This window comes from Sus scrofa, chromosome 11, assembly GCF_054392235.1.
Source record: "Sus scrofa isolate SSC_HxYL_T2T_F1_AM1 chromosome 11, Sscrofa_HxYL_maternal_Yorkshire_Landrace_v2.0, whole genome shotgun sequence".
NCBI lineage: Eukaryota > Metazoa > Chordata > Mammalia > Artiodactyla > Suidae > Sus > Sus scrofa.
The window spans coordinates 78390795-78411075 of record NC_139393.1 but is presented as its reverse complement, the minus strand read 5'-3'; the positions used below and the strand labels follow the sequence as shown (position 1 = coordinate 78411075).

Here is a 20281-nt window from a genome sequence, read left to right as displayed (position 1 = left end):
GGTCCCAACCGATTCAGCCCCCGCCAGCCGCTCCCACGCGGTGTCCCCCGGCCTCCCCGAGCACCCCTGCTCCCAGCTCATCCGCCTTCCACGTTCCACCCCAAGGACCAGTGTGCCCCTGCTCTGAGGTGGCCGCACGGCTGTCCCTTCTGCCTGGATCACACCTCCCCAGATGCCCGCAGGGCTGCTTCCCTCACCTCCTTGCGGCTCGGCTTCAAAGTCACCTTCCACACGAGCCTGCCCTGAGCACCCGATTAGGACGGAAATAGAGGAAAAGATTTTCATCTTTTCCTAGTGCCTCGGCTTACCTTTCCAGAGATTGACTTGGAAGAAATGGCTTCACTCACAAAAGAGTCTGAAAAGTACTGGTTTAGATACACGAAGGCAGAGCAATGGCAAAAAAACACAAAACAACACAAAACAAAAATGCCCACGGGCTCTGGACTCAGACCTGCGTGCCAGCCATGCCACCCCGAGGCTGTGCGGATTTGGAGCAGGGACCCCGCGAACCCTGCAGTCTCAGCTTCTTTATCTGTGTGGAGAGAAGGATATTACACAGACTCTCAGAATGGCCGTGAGGATTAATTGACCTTATGTACATTTCGGGCTATAAGAACTACAAAGGGGCGTAAACACTGGTTGTTCTTGAGAGCTGACCCCACGAACTGTGCATTCCAAAAAACCCACTGGGAGTGTACATTTGCATCCTGGCTTAAATGTCAGAGTCCTAGGAAATAATCGTTTCAGCTCTGCTCCACCCAGAGTAGACCAAGAACTTCCAGCAAAACAGAAAGGGCTGAGCAACTACCACCCCCAAGGCACAGAGCCAGCCTAACAAACATCAGTAAGAACTCTCAAGAGTTACGAACCACCCCAGTCCTGCTCCATGGTACAAAATCCTACTATTTTGCTCTCTGCACAAATTTCAGTAACTTCAGACTTTATTCTAATCTCTGAGGTCCTTCTGAAAAAACAATCACACAGGATTTCAAATATTTAGGTCTCTATGTGTTCATCAGAAGAGCTTTAAACCTTAAAACTAGCCATCTGTCTGGTTCTTTGAGATTAGAAGCTGAAATCTTTTCATGTGTATTTTCAACCTAAATTTTTATATTTATTTCTGTTTCTGCGATTACAGAATAACTGTACTTGGCTTAAAAATAAGACAATAACGCCTCCAAAATCACAACTTTTTTGCTTTCTTCCATTCATTTTTCATTTACTAGCGTGAAATGTCCTTGCCCGTAACCTCCAATCCACCAGCTTGATTGATTTCAGAGGTTCTGTTGGAGACCCTCCTGCCAAGCAGAGAAGGCAGAGTCCGACACGCTGGCGCTCCTGACACCACGACAATCTCGCACTGACCATCACACTCGCGGTCTGCCTTTTCAGCTTTATTTGCAAAGCCCGCTGTAGTCCATTTCTTTATTTCCAACGAGAGACTCACATAAGCTTATGTTGAATATATTTTAGATTAAAAGCCCTTATTGTACAGTTACACATGAACAGGAACAATCTTGGCACTATTAAAATGAGAATAAGTAGAAATGGGGCTCTAGAAAGAGAAGGAAAGCAGACGTTGTCCTAACCAATTAGCACACGGAACGGCGTAGCCATCCCCTAGCACCCCCGGGCTGAACCTGGGAAAAATCCCTGTCTGAGGTGAGGGGTGTGTGTGTGTGCGTGCGTGCGTGCGTGCGTGCGTGCGTGTGTGTGTGTGTGTGTGTGTGTATATGTGTGTTTCCCCTGGGGAAAGTCAGTGCTACATCAGATTATCCAGGATCTTTGTTAAAGCCATAATCTACCGGAAACTGCCTCCACTTGCCAAGTCTTCCTTTGAGGATATCACGCATTCCTCCGATTTTTCTTCGTGGCTTTAAACAACTTAATATTCAGGCTAGGGAAACTGGAAATCTCCTCCAGGTCAAAGAGCTCCTGAAATCTATCTACAAATCTGTTTTCCTTTTCCAGCCTGAATTTCATGACCCAGAGGATGACGGTGGTTTCTCGGCACAGGTGCTCGAAGGTGAGCAGGAGCTCTTCCAGGAAGGGGTGCGCATAGACCACGTCGGCGGCCAGGATGTAGTCAAAGCTGTTGGACGACCTGGGGAAGTTCTTGTCTAAAGCCACGCCCCAGGAGAGTTCTTTCACCTGAGGCAAGTGCTTGCATTTCATTTTGGTGTTTCGGGAAAGATTGTATTGCAGATTCCCCAGTAACTCAGGTAAATCTGTGGCCGTCACGTGTGCACCTGGGAAATAAAGGACCGCAGGAAAAGTGACTCTCCTGGGAGAAGGTAGAGCAGTCAGGTTTCAACCCACCAGGCACGCTGCAATTCTGCACAGTTTGCTGCCCCAAGGAAAAGACTGGTCAGCACGCACAGGAGGTAAATCCCTTTGAAATGGATGTGAAGGCAGCTTTATGCTTCCCCTTAAAAAATTTAGATTCCCACATGGCACTTTTGCACTCCATTCCATTAGTCTATACTCTTGGGTTTTGTTTTTTGTTTTTTGGTTTTTTTTGGATGTTTTGTTATTGTTGCTGTTGTTATTTTCTATTTATCTACTAAAAAAAAAAAATCAAGAGAAAGGGAAAATTAAAATATTTGGTACCCTCATTGGAACAATCAGATGTCCCTGCTGAAAGAGGAACAAGTCCTTCCCTAAAAACATCTGAGCCCCAGTCAAGTGAGACCAAATGAGTGGATATAACACTGAGCAGCCTGGTGTTGCACAGGCATTGCTCAAGTGTGAGCAGTGGAGGGAGGAGAGGAGACACTTCAATGTCATTACACAGAAAGTATCATGCATTCATGTTTACGCCCATGTTTTCAGCTTGACCCCATTATAAGTGTGACTCTTCTTCCCATCAAGAGATGTTTAAAACCTAGACATTAGCAAAAGAACACATACATGTATAGCTGAGTCCCTCTGCTATATAGCAGAAATTAAACAACATTGTAAATCAACTATGCTTCAATAAAATTTTTAAAAATACCCAGACACACATACATATATGTACTATGACAGCAAAGACCACTAAGGCAGATAAAAAAAGAATGCAAGAATGTCATTTGCGGCAACATGGGTACAACCAGAGATTCCCATTAAGTGAAGTAAGTCAGAAAGAGAAAGACAAACACCATATGATAGCACTTATATGCAGAATCTAAAATATGGCACAAAGGAACCTATCCTCAAAACAGAAACAGACTCACAGGCATAGAGAACAGACTTGTCGTTGCCAAGGGGGAGGGGGGAAGGAGTGGGATGGACGGGGAGTTTGGGGTTAGTGGATGCAAACTAGTACATATGGAATAGATGAGCAATGAGGTCTTCCTGTACAGCACAGGGAACTATGCCCAGTCTCTTTGGATAGACCGTGATGGAAGGTGATATAAGAAAGGAAATATGTATGTGTGTGTATATATATGTGTGTACACACATACATATGTATACACACACACACACACATATATGACTGGGTCCCTTTGCTCTACAACAGAAATTGGCACAATGTTGTAAATCAACTAGACTTCAATAAGACTTTAAAAAATTAAAAAAAAAGATCACAGATGCAGGACAGAATGCTCGGATGAAGAAGATACAAACAATTACCAAATTAAAAGGGAATTCTGATGGTAATTTTCAGGAAGAAATGCGAAACCAATAACCCATAAAATGTGGCCCTTAAATTGAACTTTAAGCAATGGCAGAGCCTGAAGACAATGTGTAAATAAATCGAGGACTGGCCAATTCCACATCATCAGACAAGAACAGACTCAGGTAAGGAATGAGGAAGCAGAATAGGAAGAGAAGTCTAGTTCAGCCCAGACCAGCTTAGAACCCATTCCTGATCCATGACGGCAAGTTTCTCTGGCCATCGACTCTGTTTTCTAGAACATGTGACAATGGTGGGAAATGTGCACGTCATTGGTGGAATCACAGAGACAGGAATCTATTCTCGCGAGAGGGGATCCACCACTTTCAACAAATCTTTTTAAAATCCCAAGATAAGGAATGACTCCACCCCACCCCCCACAGGGATAAAAACTATCTGACCCTTAAGATCTTTGTGTCTAGAGGGTAAACACCACCACTAAACACAGCTTCCAGCTTGTGAAATGTGGGTCATTATACAAGGATCAATTCACTTTAATGAAATGAACAACTTCCCAGAACACAAATTCTGCCCCCAGATCAGGAAGCCTTCAGGTCTAAATGCATTAGCGCCTCTGACTCTATCCACACTAAAGGGAAGCAACAGCAGGACAGAGAAAAACTTTTTTAAATATTGGGGGGCTGGGACTTCAAGAGGCCTATATCTCTCCAGTGTGTGGAAGGTCATAAATGGCTAAATCTTGAATTCCTCTTGAGATTTTCAAGTGGCAGGTGTGCACTTCTGAAGATCAAGGAAATCAAGACGGACTTGGGCAGCGCACGTCAGAGAAGGCAGCCAGATTAAGGCCGTGGAATAGGTAACAACCACAACACAAAGACTGAACGGAAGCAGGCTCAGGCATACAAAGAGGCCATCACACGCTTAGTTGGAAAAGAAGATGCTGGTGAGAGAATGAGGGATGGAAGAGCAGCACAGAAGTGAACTGTGGGAATGAATGCAAGGGCAAACGCTTACACTTAGAAGCAGACGTGATTTCTAATACTCTTTCTCTATTCTAACAGGTGCTTTTTCATAAAAGCATAGGACTTCAAGACCCAAAAGGAATATACAGCTACGTGGGAATGTGGAAATGGGGCTAAAATTTAAATAAGGAACATCCACATCCACCATAGTCGGGTCTTCCCTTGTCTAGCGTTTCATATGACCCCTAGCATCCTGGATGCTGGGGTGCTCCTCCCAGAGAGAAGACCTTGTGACCCACACCCCGTGAGAAGAATTAAGACAGCTTCCCAGAAAACTGTGAAAGAAACCAGCTAGGTGATGTTAAAATTAGCAGAGTTTCCTGATGAAGCCCATTTAAACCATAAAGGTTAAAAAAACGGCCCAGGTCATAGCAAACTAGATTTACTATGCGACCATCTCATAGTAAAAGCAGCTAATGATATTGGCTCATCACTGAGTCAAAAAGGCCTACTTACCCAGTAAACTGGCCACAATGGAGACGAGCCCAGTTCCAGCTCCGATTTCAATCACATTTTTGTCAACCATGTTATACTGCTTTACGTTTGTTTCCAGAAAGTAGCAGAGAACAAGGGCCTATGAACATTTAAAAAGAAAGAAAAAAGTAGTGCTGGGCAAGTAATCACGAAAGTAAAAAGACACTTAATTAGATGAATGTCCCACTAAATCTATGAGGTGTCACCTCAGACAGTCACACCCAGGAGTACATTCTCCAATAGACTCAACATTTAGGATAGAAAAAGCCCTTGGAGTTTGTTGCGGAAGAAAGAGAAGTAAGAACAGTGTTTAATTACTTAGGTTTGATTATCTTTAAAGAAAGCAACTTGTAATAACAACAGGCATTTTAAAGAAGTGTGTGTTGGAGTTCCCACTGTGTCTCGGCATGTTAAGAACCTGACACAGTGTCCATGAGGATGTGGGTTCAATCCCTGGCCTCACTCAGTAGGTTAAGGATCCTGCATTGCCACAAGCTGTGGCCTAGGTCGAAGCTGCAGCTCTGATTAGACCCCTAGCCAGGGAACTTCCATATGACTCAGGCGAGGCCCTAAAAGTAAAAAAAAAAAAAAAAAAAAGTGTGTTTTCAAGGACTGGGGGGGCCAGGTGGGGCGGGGGTGGGGGTGGGGGTGGTCCTGCACCCTTCATAGGACAATTGACAAATGAATAGTGGTCTTTTAGAATATTCTGCATGTTGAGACTGATAGACTTCATTATAATTGTTTAACTCAAAGGGAACGAGTTAAACGGGAAATTAAATGCTTACTCTTCTAAACTTTTGTGAGTTATAGTCACCAAAAAATGCAGGTACAAACAAGTCTCTTCATTAACCCTACAAGTCGGGATTAATTTGTGGAAGCATTTTTGTGATTTCTAAATGTACTATTGTTTGAGGTCACAAAATAGAACTATGGAACCTCTCTTCTCCTTCCAATTAATATATAATAATGAAAAAACTGGATGAAAAATCATTGAAACGTAGCAAATTTTGCATGAAATTATACCGATGGCCAAACAACAGCACCATAGCAATCCATGGCTTCAGTAATCCGAATCTCATGACCAACAAAATGAAATCCCTCCCAGCAGGTGGTTGTTATCAAAGTTGGAACGAAACATCTCTGCATGATCTCTGCAACCACTTTCTCGTCGTCATTAGCCTTTCTTTTCTCTGAAAGAGAAAGAAAAAGGCAGTGTCTGTGGTTTCGGTCGTAAAACCATGACAAAGGAAAAGAACCTGAGGGAAATGCAGCGATTCTACTTGTTCTCACTTACTTTTGAATAGCCAATGACTTCGGGTGGGTGCAGTGCAATCACAGGAAGGTAAACCATTTGAAAATACCTCTTAACAGAAGCTCACCTTGCATGCATCAGTATAGCAACGTCTTTCTGATTTTCACTAAGGTTGAAGTCACCACTAGTCTAGTCATTTCTGCAAAGCTACAGGAAACAAATAATAATTGATATACTTTTTTAAGCACTATCTTTTAAAGGCTACCATCTATTCATCTAGAACAGGAGAAAGACTGGTGATGGAATATAAGACCTTAGCTATTTGTATTGGTTACACAGTGCAATTCCAGTTATTTCAATATTGGAAGAGTAGACTATTCTTTATGACCTACCTTTACCCAGACTGAAGACATCCGGTATCACCCAACAATATACCCTTGCATTAATTCATTATTACTTACTTTTATGTTTATTATTTGTAGGAAACTCATGGCATCTTAACATCGGCTGCATCCAATAAGTTTCATAAGCAACATTAGCCACCAATCACTTAGCTCATCCTTCACACGCCAGACCATGTCAAATATACTGTATCTAATACCTCCTGTGACTTTTGCAACAACTTTGTCAGGTAGGCATTATTACTTGTATTTTTACAAATAACAAAACTAAGACTCAGAGCTTTATCAACTTGACCAAGCTCATGAAACTTGTAAACAAAGGGATCCAAAATTTGAGCTCCTCTTTGGTTGTTCCAAAGGCTCTCTTCTCCTCTATTAAAAAGCTATGATGTAATTTATAAAACACCAACTATTGGAGTTCCCGCTGTGGCGCCATGGGTTAAGGATCTGTAGGATCTGTCATTGCCACAGCTGTGGTTTGGATTTGATTCCTGGCCTGGGAACTTCCAAATGCCTCAGGTATGGTCAAAAAATTTTTTTTAATTAAATAAATAAGGGAGCTCCCGTTGTGACTCAATGGAAGACAAATCTGACTAGTGTACATGAGGACTGAGCTTCAATCCCTGGCCTCACTCAGTGGGTTAAGGATCTGGTGTTGCCATGAGCTGTGGTGTATGTTGCAGACGCGGCTCGGATCCCGCGTTGCAGTGGCTGTGGTGTCGGCCGGCGGAGACAGCTCTGATTCAACCCCTAGCCAGGGAACCTCTATATGCTCTGGGTGTGGCCCTAAAAGAGACGAAATAAATAAATTAATTAAATAAAACACCAATTGTCTCTAAGCACTTACAAACTACTGCGGAGAAAGATACACGTCTCTCTCCAAGTCTCCATTTCCCTATCTGTAAAATGTAAAGACAGAAGCACCTGCAGGAAATAACGTTGGGAGATTTAAATGAGATGCTGTGGGTAAAGTGCTTAGCACTGCGTCGCATGGAGCTCAGCAAATTACGACGACTGCTGTCATTGTAACCATTACTATGTTTTGGTCATGAAACCAAATGATAAAACAAGATCATCCTATAATTGAAAATACTGGATAGTGTGGTATTTGATTGAAAATTCTCTAAGTACTGATAGAAGCAATGAGTAGAATGGTGTTACCAGGGCCAAGGGGTGGGGAAAACGGGGATGATGGCAGAGGGTACAAAGTTCCAGTTACGCGAGACGAAGACGTTGTAGAGACCTCATTACAGCAGGACGACCACGGTTAATAACGATGTGCTGTATGCTTGAAATGTGCTAAGACAGTGATCTCATATGCGTTTTCTCACACACGAAAATGTATTAAACAAAGAAAAGGTCATGTGTGATGTGGTGTCCATGCATCTACACACAGAGGTGACAAGGGAGGAGAAATTGTAGATGAGTGGTATTTACTGCAGAAAGGCGACATCACTGTCAACTAAGGAAGGAAGACTGTCGAGACACCAACATCATGTGCTATCGCTGACGTGGAATCTGAAAAAAGGACACAGTGAACTTCTTTGCAGAACAGATACTGATTCACAGACTTTGAAAAGCTTGTGGTTTCCAAAGGAGACAGGTTGGGAGGTGGGGGGATGCACTGGGGGTTTGGGATGGAAATGCTATAAAATGGGGGTGTAATGATCACTGTACAACTATAAATGTAATAAATTCATTGAGTAATATAAAAAAAGTAAATAAAACAAACAAACAAAAAACAAAACAAAAAAAGAAGGAAAGTAAGATTGTCACTTCAAGAAGGAACTGGGAACTTAAAGAGGCATCTTTGAACAGCTCCATTAGGGGACGATCCAGGAAATCGATGAAGTTATTATATATCGTATTCATATATTATATATTTTAGAACACTCTGGCACATTTTCCCACATCCTCCTCCTTTTCTAGTCTCCTTGCAAGAGAGGAGAAGCTGTTCATCTAATTACCAGCCTAACGTGTGGACTGGGCCATGGTTTTTCCCAGTGGGAGAGGTTGCTGCGCCTTAAAAGGTCAGCCCTCATGTAGGGATGCTTTCTTCAGGAGGTAGGCTGAGCTGGGCAAAGTCCTGCCTCAGAGAGAACTTAATCAATAGTATCTAGGGCTGCAGTCCTTCGTTTTCAAGGAGACTCGAATCACTGCTTACCTCGAGATCCTGTAATGCTAAATGTCTGCCATTCGAAACCTGTCTTTCAAAATGCTTGTACACACCTCAAGGCTGAAATGACCTATGGCAGTCCCAACTTGATACGTGCCAGTTTGAAATATTTTTTAGTAATAATAGATGATATGAATAAATGGAAAGAGACTCTATGCATTTAAATGCGATGACTTAATACTATAAAAATGTCACACATGGTCCATGCAGTTCAATCATAATTCCAATGAGCTTTTTTGAGAAACTTGATATATTTACTTCAAAATTTAAATGGAAGAGTAAATATCTGTGAAGAGAAAATTTTGCAAAAGAAGACAAAGGGGTGAGGGAATATTTGCTTTATTAGATAGTTAGGTATATCACAAAGCCATAGTAACAAAACCAGTATGGTACTGCTGCAAGAGATAAAGGGACCAATGGGCAAAACTGGCATCTTAGAGACAGACCCAGGTACACAGAGAGAGTGGGCTAGCTGGCGCATTATATGGAAAAAATACAACTGAATCGCTACATGAAATCTTTTATGAAGCTGGATTCCAGATGGATTAAAGACCAAAATGTAAAAGGGAAAAGTAATGGTAAATAGTGTAGGATGATAATCTCTGTGAATTTGGAGAGAGGAAATCTTCCTAAAACCTGCAACACCCAGAAGGGGTGAATATCCTTATATCAAAAGATTTCTCTTTGGGAGTTCCCACGTGGCTCGGCAGGTTAAGGACCCGACATAGTGTCCGTGAGGATGCAGGTTCAATCCCTGGCCTGGCTCAGTGGGTTAAGGATCCAGCATTGCCACAAGCTGTGGCATAGGCCTCAACTGCTGCTCTAATTGGACCCCTAGCCTAGGGAACTTCTATATGCCGCCTTAAAAAGAAAAACAAAAAAAAGATTTCTATTTAGGGAAAAAAACGTCATGGATGAGATTCGAAGATGATCAGTGAGAGAAGATATCCTACAATGTCTAAGACTGAAAAGGGACTAATATCTAGAATATATAGGAAATCTGTATAATCTCCAAATTAACAAGGAAAAAGACAGCAACTACATCAAAAATAAGCAGAGGAGTTCCCGCTGTGGCGTAGCAGGACGGAGGGTATCTCTGTAGCATCAGGATGCAGGTTTGATCCCCAGGCTGGCACAGGGGGTTAGAGGATCTGGCGTTGCTACAGCTACAGTGTAGGTCACAACTGCAGCTCAGATCTGGTCTCTGGCCCAGGAACTCCATAGGCTATGGGGTGGCCAAAAAAGAAAAAATAAATAAAATGAAATAAAATTTTTTTTTGTCTTTTTTTTTTTTTTTGCTATTTCTTGGGCCGCTCCCGCGGCATATGGAGGTTCCCAGGCTAGGGGTTGAATCGGAGCTGTAGCCGCTGGCCCACGCCAGAGCCACAGCAACGCAGGATCCAAGCCGCGTCTGCAACCTACACCACAGCTCACGGCAACGCCGGATCGTTAACCCACTGAGCAAGGGCAGGGACCGAACCCGCAACCTCAAGGTTCCTAGTCGGATTTGTTAACCACTACGCCATGACGGGAACTCATAAAATAATTTTTTAATTTAAAAAAGAAGCAAAGGATATAAACTGGCAGACTACAAAAGAAGAAACTAAAAAATCCACAAAGCAACATGGAAATGTTCAAACTCAAATACATGCAAATTAAAACAAGGTATCCCTTATACTCATTAAACTGACAAAAATCAGTGATGAGTGATGGTGGGCTTGTGGGTATGACAGAACCTCAGATACCACTAGTGAGTATAGAATGTTCCAGTAACTCTGGAGAGCAATCTTATGGCACTTTGTTAAATTAAATATACAAAGATCCTATAACCCAGCCATCCTGCCCCCTTCCCAAATTTTTATATAAGTCTTTACATGGATATGTGTGAAAATACTTATCAAAAATCCATATCAAACACACTAGGGTGGGTGCCAAGAGGACGCTAGAAAAGGAAACGGGAGTAGGAAATGGGTGAAAGAGGAAGGAATGAATGAAAAAATGAATGAGACAAAATACAACAGTGCGGCTTTGCCAACGTGAGGAGCATGAACCAGGACCTGACGGGTATGATTAACTCACACCTCAGTCCTGAGATCCAAAAATAGGAAGTAAATAAACAACAAATAAAAGGTGGTTTTTGTTGTTGTTGTTGTTTTTTTTTTTTCTTTTTACGGCCATACCTGCGGCATGTGAAATTTCCCGGGCTAAGGGTTGAATCAGAGCTGCAGCTGCCAGCCTACACCGCAGCCACAGCAATGCCAGATCCGGGCCTCATCTTCCACCCACACCCTACACCACAGCTCATGGCAATGCCCGATGCTTGACCCACTGAGTGGGGCCGGGAATCGAACCCTCGTCCTCATGATACTCGTCGGGTTTGTTAGCGCTGAGCCACAACAGGAACTGCCCCTGCTGGGACTTTCAGCGAAGATGATTTCCTGTCCTACATTCTCTGGTCCCTTATCTGAGCCTTTATCCAGAGGGAACAAGCAATTCTCCAAAAACCTCTAATCTCACTGCACCCTACAGATAGGCCCCCTCTCCCACCCACCCTCTCACCACCAACAACACTGACCTTTGGCAGAGATGCAGAGAAAACAAACAGATGAAAAACCGATAGTCTTTGGCAAGAGCCACCTCTTCTAATATATTTCACTCTATTTCTCCTTAAACAACGGCACGCATTCATATTCAGGCAGAGCTCTCAGGCCCAAATAATATTGGTAATATGTTGTATTTGAACTTTAACTTTCATCTCACTATATTCACTTGCCTTGCTAGGATGGGGGGTGCAGGGGCTGCTTTTGCGGTGGAAGTTCTTTAGGGAAAAGCAGAGAACATTAATTGCTTCCTTGACCTTTAACTGAATATGCCCTCTTGGGCCTCCTTGCAAACTCCTTGTAAATGCAGCACTTCTTTGACAAGTCACCTAAGGTATCAGGGATTAATAGATGTTAGAGTACACGGAATCCCAGGAGCATCGCCTAAAGTTCCAATCTTTGATATAAAAACTTTGCCAGTGAATATTTACTGCTACCAAACACATCTGTGACTTTGCACTTTCCTTTAGAGGTTAGTTGACCAAATTAGCAGCACTGTCCTAACAACTACGGTATAATAACAAATGACTTCTGGGTTTATTTGCGGTTTGTTTGTTTTTTTGTTTTTTGGGGGTTTTTTTGCTGTCTTTCCAGATAAATAGAGCTAGTCATTTCCGGTTTTTAGTTTTTTGGTTTTTTTAAAAGAATGACATCTTCACTTCTCTAAGGAAATGAGATTAAAGATATATATGTGCGGCGTTCCCTTTGTGGCTCAGCAGTTAATGATCCCAACTAGGATCCATGAGGATGTGGGTTCAATCCTTAGCCTTGCTCAGTGGGTTATGGATCTGGCATTGCTGTGGCTGTGGCGCAGGCCAGCAGCTGTAGCTCTGATTCAACCCCTAGCCTGGGAACGTCCATTTGCCACAGGTGCAGCCCTTAAGAGCAATATATGAATATATTATGTAATCACAATGATTTACACCCCCCCAAATAACCTTCAAAGAGATTTTGTGAAACAATAACCACTGTAAATTGGATATATACTCTAAATGAACACGAAAATAACACTATCCATCATACGTGGTCACTTGAAATTAGTTCTTTACCTTGGATGACCACCTAGCCTATAGAAAACATTATCAAGCTGAAGAAAATACAACTGACCATGCTTTAAATTAGCATATTCTCTTTAGCATTTAAAGACCATATGAATACCAACCATTCGGTAAGAAGTGACCCTCATAAATAATTGCATAATTTATAGTCAGGAATCAAAATATACTGAACTCAGCCACTTGAAATAATGTGTCAAACTCTAATACGTGGGGTTTTAAAAGCAAATATGCACACATAAACAATTATGTCCATCTTAACACTTGGCTCTTTTTCAGCACTAACTTCTGCTTAAAGATTCTGGGGAGACAATTTTAACAGTAATTGTTTAAATCAAAAGACGGGTTTCGTGTTTTAGCAATATCACCATTGCAAAGTCAAGGATAAGAGCTGACCAGGAATCTAATGGAAGGAGCTGCACTATTATGAGGTGTCCCCAAAGGTGCCTTGTTGTAATAAAAGCGGGCAACCTATGTTCCGACATAACATGCAAAGAGCAGACCTCTCCAAGGGTATGCTTAGTGATTTGTCAGTTATGGGATTGACTCTTGAGAAGTTGGTGAATGAGCAAATATTCTTTGATTTGGGGGTAAGATTTGAGGAGTAATTTTCTCTGAAAATTAACAGCATTATCATACAGTGGGATTTAATTTACATTTCTGATGAATAATTTTTCCACACACATTCTGTCTTTGTCATCTAGCACTTAGGCCCCAGGACAAATAACTAAAACCAGGAACTATTACACAAGGTATGGAATCTTGGCTTCCCTACATGAAAAGCAGAAAACTTCTGGTATCTATACCTTGAGATAAAAGCTATCTACTATAATCTTAGAGTATTATTTTATAAATGAACTTAATATTGAAACATAAATATTAAAACAGATTGTTAATAAAACATCATTAAGAAAGAATTACAATTATGTTGACATCTTAGGCTTATCTATTGTAATGCTTTTTGCTATTAAAAAAAAACTTCTTAACACCATTTTCCTGCTACTAAACTTTGCTGATAGCGGAAAAAAAAAAAAAAAAAACAACTAGCAGGTGCTCTTGTTCTCCAGAGAATTAAAAGGGTTTCAATTATGAAGAAAAAATTAGCAAGATCCTGCGATATTACAATGATGATTTTCTTAAGAGGAAGATTTGACAGTGAACTGACTTCCAAGGCTGGATTGCAGCAAGCTTTCAAAAATAGAGGCTCTGTCTGTATTCTTCTGTTCTATACTTTTAAGGTCAATAACAGCAATAATAAAAGGAAGGGTCAGATCACAGAAATACAGGAAAAGAAAAAAAAATTCTTTAATAGCTATGACAAGTGAATTTAAGCTTCCATTTGAAGGCTGTCATGAAAACCTGTCAGTGAAATTTAGAGTAAAAAAACCCTCAACTAAATGAAAGAGACTGTCACTCAACTGAAACTTCTATTCAAAGATGAGTGTCATATGCTTCTGAGAAATACCTAGAGAATTTTTTGAAAAGATGTTAAAGATATTTTCAGATTAGTGAATGGTCACATGCGAACCTGAAAGCCACAGTTCTGAATGCGTCAGCAAAGACAAGGTCTCAGGCTCTCCTGTGGAAACTAATTCCTGAGAAGTTTTCACAAATGGCTTTTTGTCTGGATGTCTGCTTAGCATCAAGAATATACAGAGGCCACAAGTTTAATCAAGTGGCTCAAATGATAACTACATTTACCACAGAAAGAAAATTCATTTTTTACTGAGACTGCTCAGGATGCAAATGGGAAAAAAAAGAACCAAATTTAGTTGGACTCAAAGTTTGCTTCTGGGATCTTAGCAGGAAAAGACCACAACAAATGCCAATGAAGTGTGATAAATGCAATAAAAGAAATATTCCTGGAGTTCCTGTTGTGGTGCAGTGGGTTAAGAATCTGATTGCAGGGAGTTCCCGTTGTGGCACAGCGGAAAGGAATATGACTAGTATCCATGAGGATTCGGGTTTGATCCCTGGCCTCACTCAGTGGTTAAGGATCTGGCCTTGCCGTGAGCTATGGCATGGGTCATAGACGTGGCTGGGACCCTCTGTGCTGTGGCTGTGACGTAGGCCAGCAGCTGTAGCTCCGATTCGACCTCTAGCCCAGAAACTTACATATGCCATGAGTGTGGCCCTAAAAAAGCAAAGAAAAAAAAAAAAAAAGAATGACCCCAGTGGCTTGGGTCGCTGCAGAGGCACGGGTTCAATTCCTGGCCTGTCACTGCAGGTTGAAGGATCCAGTGTTGCCGTAGGTCACAGCTGCAGCTCAGACTCAATCCCACCTGGTAATTTCTATAGGCCATAGGTGCAGCCAAAAAGAAAAAGAAAAAGAATCAGGAGAAGTATCCTCAAGGAGGAGACATCGGAGCTGAGCTGGAGGGAAGAGGGAGGCTTCCAAGCAGAGAAGGGAGGAGGCCAGGCCCTAGGAGATGCAACACCCCCCAGGGTGTGTAGGCAGACTCAGGAGGACCGTGGAACTGGTGAACAAGCCGCTGTAGAAAATAAGCCTGAAGAAGCAGGCTGCGGTCAGACCTGCTGCAGGCAACGTTGACCTTGGTTCCACAGGGTGAGCAAGAGCCAATGAAAAAAATCATAAGGACAGGAGCAGACACAGTCAAAGGTGGTATCTGAGATTTCACTTCTGGCAGCAGCAGCTGAGGCCACATTAGAAACTAACTAAACGACTTACAATCATCTAGACAAAGACGCAGGAGGCTGAAGCGAGGGAGCGCCCTGGGTCTGGGAGCCAAGTGTCAGTGGTTGGCAGACCTCCCCTCAAGGGCAGCAAATGATGTTCACCTTTTTTTTTCTTTTTTGGGTTGCACCTCCAATTCGACCTCTAGCTTGGGAACTTATGCACATGGAGGTTCCCAGGCCAGGGGTCGATTCAGAGCTGCAGCTGCAAGCCTACTACACAGCCACAGCCACACCAGATCCGAGCCACATCTGTGACCTACGCAGCAGCTTGCAGCAACACCAGATCCTTTAACCCACTAAGAGAGGCCAGGGATCACAGCCACATCCTCATGGATACAAGTCAGGTTTGTAACCTGCTGAGCCACAGTGGGAACTCCCTGGCATCGGCTTCTTGAAGAAACCAAACTAACACAAGGCAGCATGGAAGACATCAAGTCAGTAGCTGGGGGGACAGATTTGGGAGTCACTGAGCCTCCGCCAGGAAGAGCCTGCTCAAGGCTGCAGACCCTGAGGGGCCCCCTGTATTTTATGACGCATTGCTACCAGGCCTAACAGCTGCAGAGCAGCTGTTGGCAAGAGCAAGCAACAAAGATATTTGGAATAGTTAACGAGGCTGAGGTTTAGGCGGTTTAGATTCTAATGCAGCCTTAGCAACCACTGAGAGAGGAATGTTTAGCATCCACCACAGTCCTAACTTAAACTGTGTATTAATAAGTGACATCCGATAATGATGGGGTCTTCAGGCCAGTGTGGAACTAGAAGAACTGGGCTGTGGGTTTGCTTCATCCTTTCCAAGCATGAGACACTATGTATAAAAGAGTTAAGACAGGAAAAGTCAATACCCTTCCGCGCTTGAGAACTGAGTGTTCTGGTTAGTGGAAGCCTTTCCAGCAAAATGCCATCTGACTCTGTCCCAGGGGCACACACTTAACCCCTTAGCACTGTGGCTGTGAATGTGGTTTTGTTTTTTTTGTTTTTGTTTTTGTTTGTGTTTTTGCTTTTTAGGGCTGCACCTGCAGCATATGGAAGTTCCCAGGCTAGGGTCCGAATCAGAGCTGCAGCTGACAGCTGGCAACATGGGATCCTAGCCCCGTCTGCAACCTATACCACAGCCCACAGCAATGCTGGATCCTTAACCCACTGATCGAGGCCAGGGATCGAACCCACATCCTCCTGGATACTAGTTGGATTCATTTCCACTGTTCCGCAACGGGGACTCCCTGTGAATGTGTTTTTGAAGTTTCACCTGACCATACAGATGATTAGAAGCCTTGTTTGTTCGTGTTGTAAAATATTTCCATACTACTTCTGTCTCCATCTTACCTTGATCTTCTTCCATATGCTTCGTCATCTGCCAACTTAACGTATGCACAGTTGAAACCAAGCATTGTTACTAACGGCAATGATAATAATGCTATTTTGTTCACAAACCACACAGAAATTGCATCTTCACTCAAATCATCTAAACGGCTAGAGTCTCTAACTGATGATGACTTTAAATGTTTAGATTTGCAAAATTCGCTGCAGGAAAACTGTTCGCGTTTAAGCGCAGTAGGCTGCCAACACTGGGCACACACCCAGCTCTCTTGGCCTGAGGTATGCTCACCTGTGTAGAGGCCACCTGGTATGCCTTAAAAAGGAGAGAAAAAAAACCCAGGACTCTAGGCCTTAGAAAACATCTACAGTATGTAAAGGAGAGAGAGAATGAAGCCAAGAGAATTACATGTGTACTACAACTGTTCTACCAAATCATGGTAATAATTCTCCTCTCTATGTCAAGAACATATGTCTGCACTTTTTAGCTCAAGGCAATGGGGATCGTCTTATATGTAATCTAGGCAAAGCCAGATGTTTAGGATGATGTAAAACCAGTGGGTCAAGTCCAAATAACTCCATTGGTAGTGGAATCCAACCTTAAATCCTCCTTACCACAAGAGAGAAATTACATTATGTATTTGCCCCTAATTAATACACCAGAGGGACCATACACAAAGCTAGAATTTTTTTTATAGTCTAAAATCATCTTTCATGGAAGCATCGGTAAAAACTTACAGTTTGACATAAAACTCTCTGCATCACTCTTGCAATCTTCCTATCGGAATAGGAATAAGAAATCACAGCCATGTATTTAGTATACAGCACTTGGGGAAAAACTATTCCATTTTTGCAGATTTTAAAAAAACCTCTAAATACCTAGCAAGTCTATATATTTGATTTATTATATGTCAAAACCATCTCTAACATACAATCAGGCCCACAGATATAGCAGGAGGTAATAAAGATTATTAGATGGGGGGGGTGGGGAGATGCACTGAGGGTTTGGGATGGAAATGCTATAAAATTTGGTTGTGATGATTGTTGTACACCTACAAATGTAATAAAATTCAAGAAGTAAAAATAAAAATAAATGGCTTAAGGGACGGCAAGAAAAAAAAAGATTATTAGAGGTATTTACAGATTAGCAAACACAAGACAAACGATGATACACAGGTGGTAAAGGTCCTAGCTGTCTTTAAGACATTAGTGAACACTGAAAAGGTAACCATTTATATTTATTAGTTATTTTATCTTCTCAGAATTGCTGAAATTACAAGAAGAAACATAACATAATTTACCTTTTTGAGCTTCTGGATCCATTAAGCTATACATTGATCTTTTCTTGATCATTTCTGGAAAATTAGGCAAATAATACATTAAAACACCAAATGGTAACAATTCAAAAATTATTATCTGTTAAGTGCTCTTGTATTTACCTAATCAAGATTAATGTCAAATATAGCAGAGAAAATCACATTAAAATATCTTACTAATAAGTCATGCTTTTAAAAAGACCATTGAAGCATTATCAAGTACAAACCCAAATTCTAAGTCAGAAATTTTAGAAGCTCCTAGAGAAAGAAAACACCTTCTTTACCAGAGACTAACTCGGTATCAGAAAGAAAGGCATCATCTTTACACTGACTAGTCAGGTGGCAATCCTAAAACTTGAGAGGTGACTAAAACATTAGGAGAGAATGGGTTTCATTCAGTGTAGTGAAAACCACAGTCCCAACCTACAACAAAGCTTCCTACACAGCAAGATGCCAAGTTCACCTGTTCTCATCCATGGTCATCAGCACATCCCCAAGATCAAATAGCTCAACCACCAAATGGCTTTTTCGTGCAGCTTCCGCTTTAGAAGAAGATCCACACAATCTCAGCAAACATTTAAAATGGAAGAAATTCCAGTATTTTATGCCTCCCAAACAGAGCATAACCAGAGAATAAGCTTAAACGAGCTGTAATTCCAACTTGGGAAAATGACAACTCCATGTTTTGAGTTATTTAATAATCACTGTACTACCACGATTTTATACAGCATTCCTTTCTTCCAGGGCACCCCAAACACATTTCACAGCCCCCACTTTTTTCTTTACAATATGCCTCAGTAAATCAGAAGACAAATTATTTTTCCCTACAGTTTACGAACGAGGAAAATCACAGGTTAAGTTGCATTCCTGAGGTCACATGGCTAAACTGGAGCAAGAGTAATCACCCATCTTGTTCCCAATTTAGTTTCTCTTCCATTAAAGAAAGCAATCTTCACGACACGTGTCTGCCTGACGGTCGTTTGTTAAATTGTAAGTCTGGACATACCTATATATACGAGTTAGCTGAGCTTCTAGAAGGTTAAAAAGTATCATCCGCAACTTTTGCTTTGCTGATGAGACCTCTGATGGTGCCTAAAAGGCGAGCACCAAAGCACACAGCTTACTACTGTACACACTGGCAGACAGTCCTCACAGAGGTATTAGGATCCTGACAGCTGAGGCTTCACAGCCTCGGGTTATACAGCAGTGAGGCTGGAACGCCCATAAATAAGGGGGCTGAAGGAAATGGCACATGAGTGTCTCGTGAACACAGGGAGAGCCAACAGGTCCATGTTTTAACTTCAATGCCAAGGGTCATTTAAGAGGTCACAGCTATGACGTCCTGTGAAATGGAGACAACGTACTTTTCACATCACCTGTCTGGGTGTGAACTGTGTTTTTAGAATCCGACAACCATACCAGCATGTTTGAGAATGCGTGTGCAGCTGTGCATGCTCTGGGTGCAAGAATTAAATTACCCGATTCCTTCCTACTCAGACAGAATAGGAACGCTAAGAAGGTGTGTCGCCTGTGCACCTGCTTGTGTGCATTTAGGGCTGCATCTCAGTGTACATATACATGTCCCTGATCACTGAAAATAGCCTGAATGAGAAGTTTCCATAGGTGAAGAAATTAAACAATACTGTAAAGTGCAATAAACTTAGGAGTGTGGATACAGCTTCTAAGAAATACTTCACATACCATGATATATATACCACCATGGATACATAACATCGCATGATGAAAGATGACTTTATTTTTTTTATTTAATGATTTTTATTTTTCCATAATAGGGTTTACCGTGTTCTGTCAATTTTCTACTGTACAGCAAATGACCCAGTCACACATACATATATATATATATATATGTATATATATATACTCATTCTTCTTCTCACATTACCCTCCATCATGCTCCATCACAAGTGACTAGATATAGCTCCCAGTGCTACACAGCAGGATCTCATCGCTTATCCACTCCAAATGCAATAGTTTGCAACCATTAACCCCAGACTCCCAGTCCATCCTGCTCTCTCCTCCCCGCCCTTGGCAACCACAAGTCTGTTCTCCAAGTCCATGAGTCTCTTTTCTGTAGACAGGTTCATTTGTGCCGTAAATTAGATTCCAGATATGTGATATTATATGGTATTTGTCTTTCTCTTTTTGACTTACTTCATTTAGTATGAGAGTCTCTGCTCCCATCCATGCTGCTGCAAATGGCATTATTTTGTCATTTTTATGGCTGAGGAGTATTCCATTGTGTATATATACCACATCTTCTTAATCCATTCATCTGTTGATGGACATTTAGGTTGTTTCCTTGTCTTGGCTACTGTGAATAGTGCTACAGTGAAC

The 20281-nt window shown here is 41.9% G+C and overlaps 2 protein-coding genes across 8 annotated transcripts in view; both read right to left on the bottom strand.

Annotated features, from left to right (window-relative positions):
- Positions 1–780, bottom strand: part of LOC146398708 (uncharacterized) — a 389742-nt gene extending 388962 nt beyond the window's left edge. For 2 of the 4 annotated variants that reach the window (XR_014819879.1, XR_014819880.1), the window contains exon 1: positions 309–587. Coding sequence is in view for 2 of the 4 variants with exons in the window: in XM_084982271.1 (XP_084838397.1) it covers positions 452–601 (150 nt within the window). In the remaining 2 variants the exon portion in view is untranslated. Of the gene's footprint in view, positions 1–308 lie in introns of all 4 variants that reach the window. The other 2 variants (XM_084982271.1, XM_084982270.1) reach the window with 1 other exon arrangement.
- LOC102165734 (methyltransferase-like protein 21E) lies at positions 357–19096 on the bottom strand. Of its 4 annotated transcripts, none has more exons than XM_084982267.1 (6): positions 18933–19096; positions 17912–17965; positions 6139–6305; positions 5098–5215; positions 1806–2249; positions 357–532 (listed from the first exon to the last, which is right to left on the bottom strand). In XM_084982267.1, the coding sequence occupies exons 2-5, from the start codon at positions 17961–17963 to the stop codon at positions 1846–1848; spliced, it is 741 nt and encodes a 246-aa protein (XP_084838393.1). In that variant the 5' UTR covers positions 17964–17965; positions 18933–19096; the 3' UTR covers positions 357–532; positions 1806–1845. The 4 variants fall into 4 exon arrangements, with proteins under 4 accessions (XP_084838393.1, XP_084838394.1, XP_020921561.1 ...); XM_084982268.1 differs by lacking the exon at positions 357–532 and adding an exon at positions 6410–6574 and having other exon boundaries at positions 924–2249; XM_021065902.2 differs by lacking the exon at positions 357–532 and adding an exon at positions 6495–6574 and having other exon boundaries at positions 924–2249.
- Positions 19097–20281: the final 1185 nt, after the last annotated feature.

Coding starts and splice junctions, on each gene's coding strand:
- LOC102165734 (XM_084982267.1), bottom strand. CDS start 17,963: ATGATCAAGAAAAGATCAATGTATAGCTTAATGGATCCAGAAGCTCAA. Junction 6,306..17,911: donor GGATCCAGAAGCTCAAAAAG/GTAAATTATGTT, acceptor TTTCTCTTTCAG/AGAAAAGAAAGGCTAATGAC. Junction 5,216..6,138: donor GTGCTGTTGTTTGGCCATCG/GTATAATTTCAT, acceptor AAATGTTCATAG/GCCCTTGTTCTCTGCTACTT.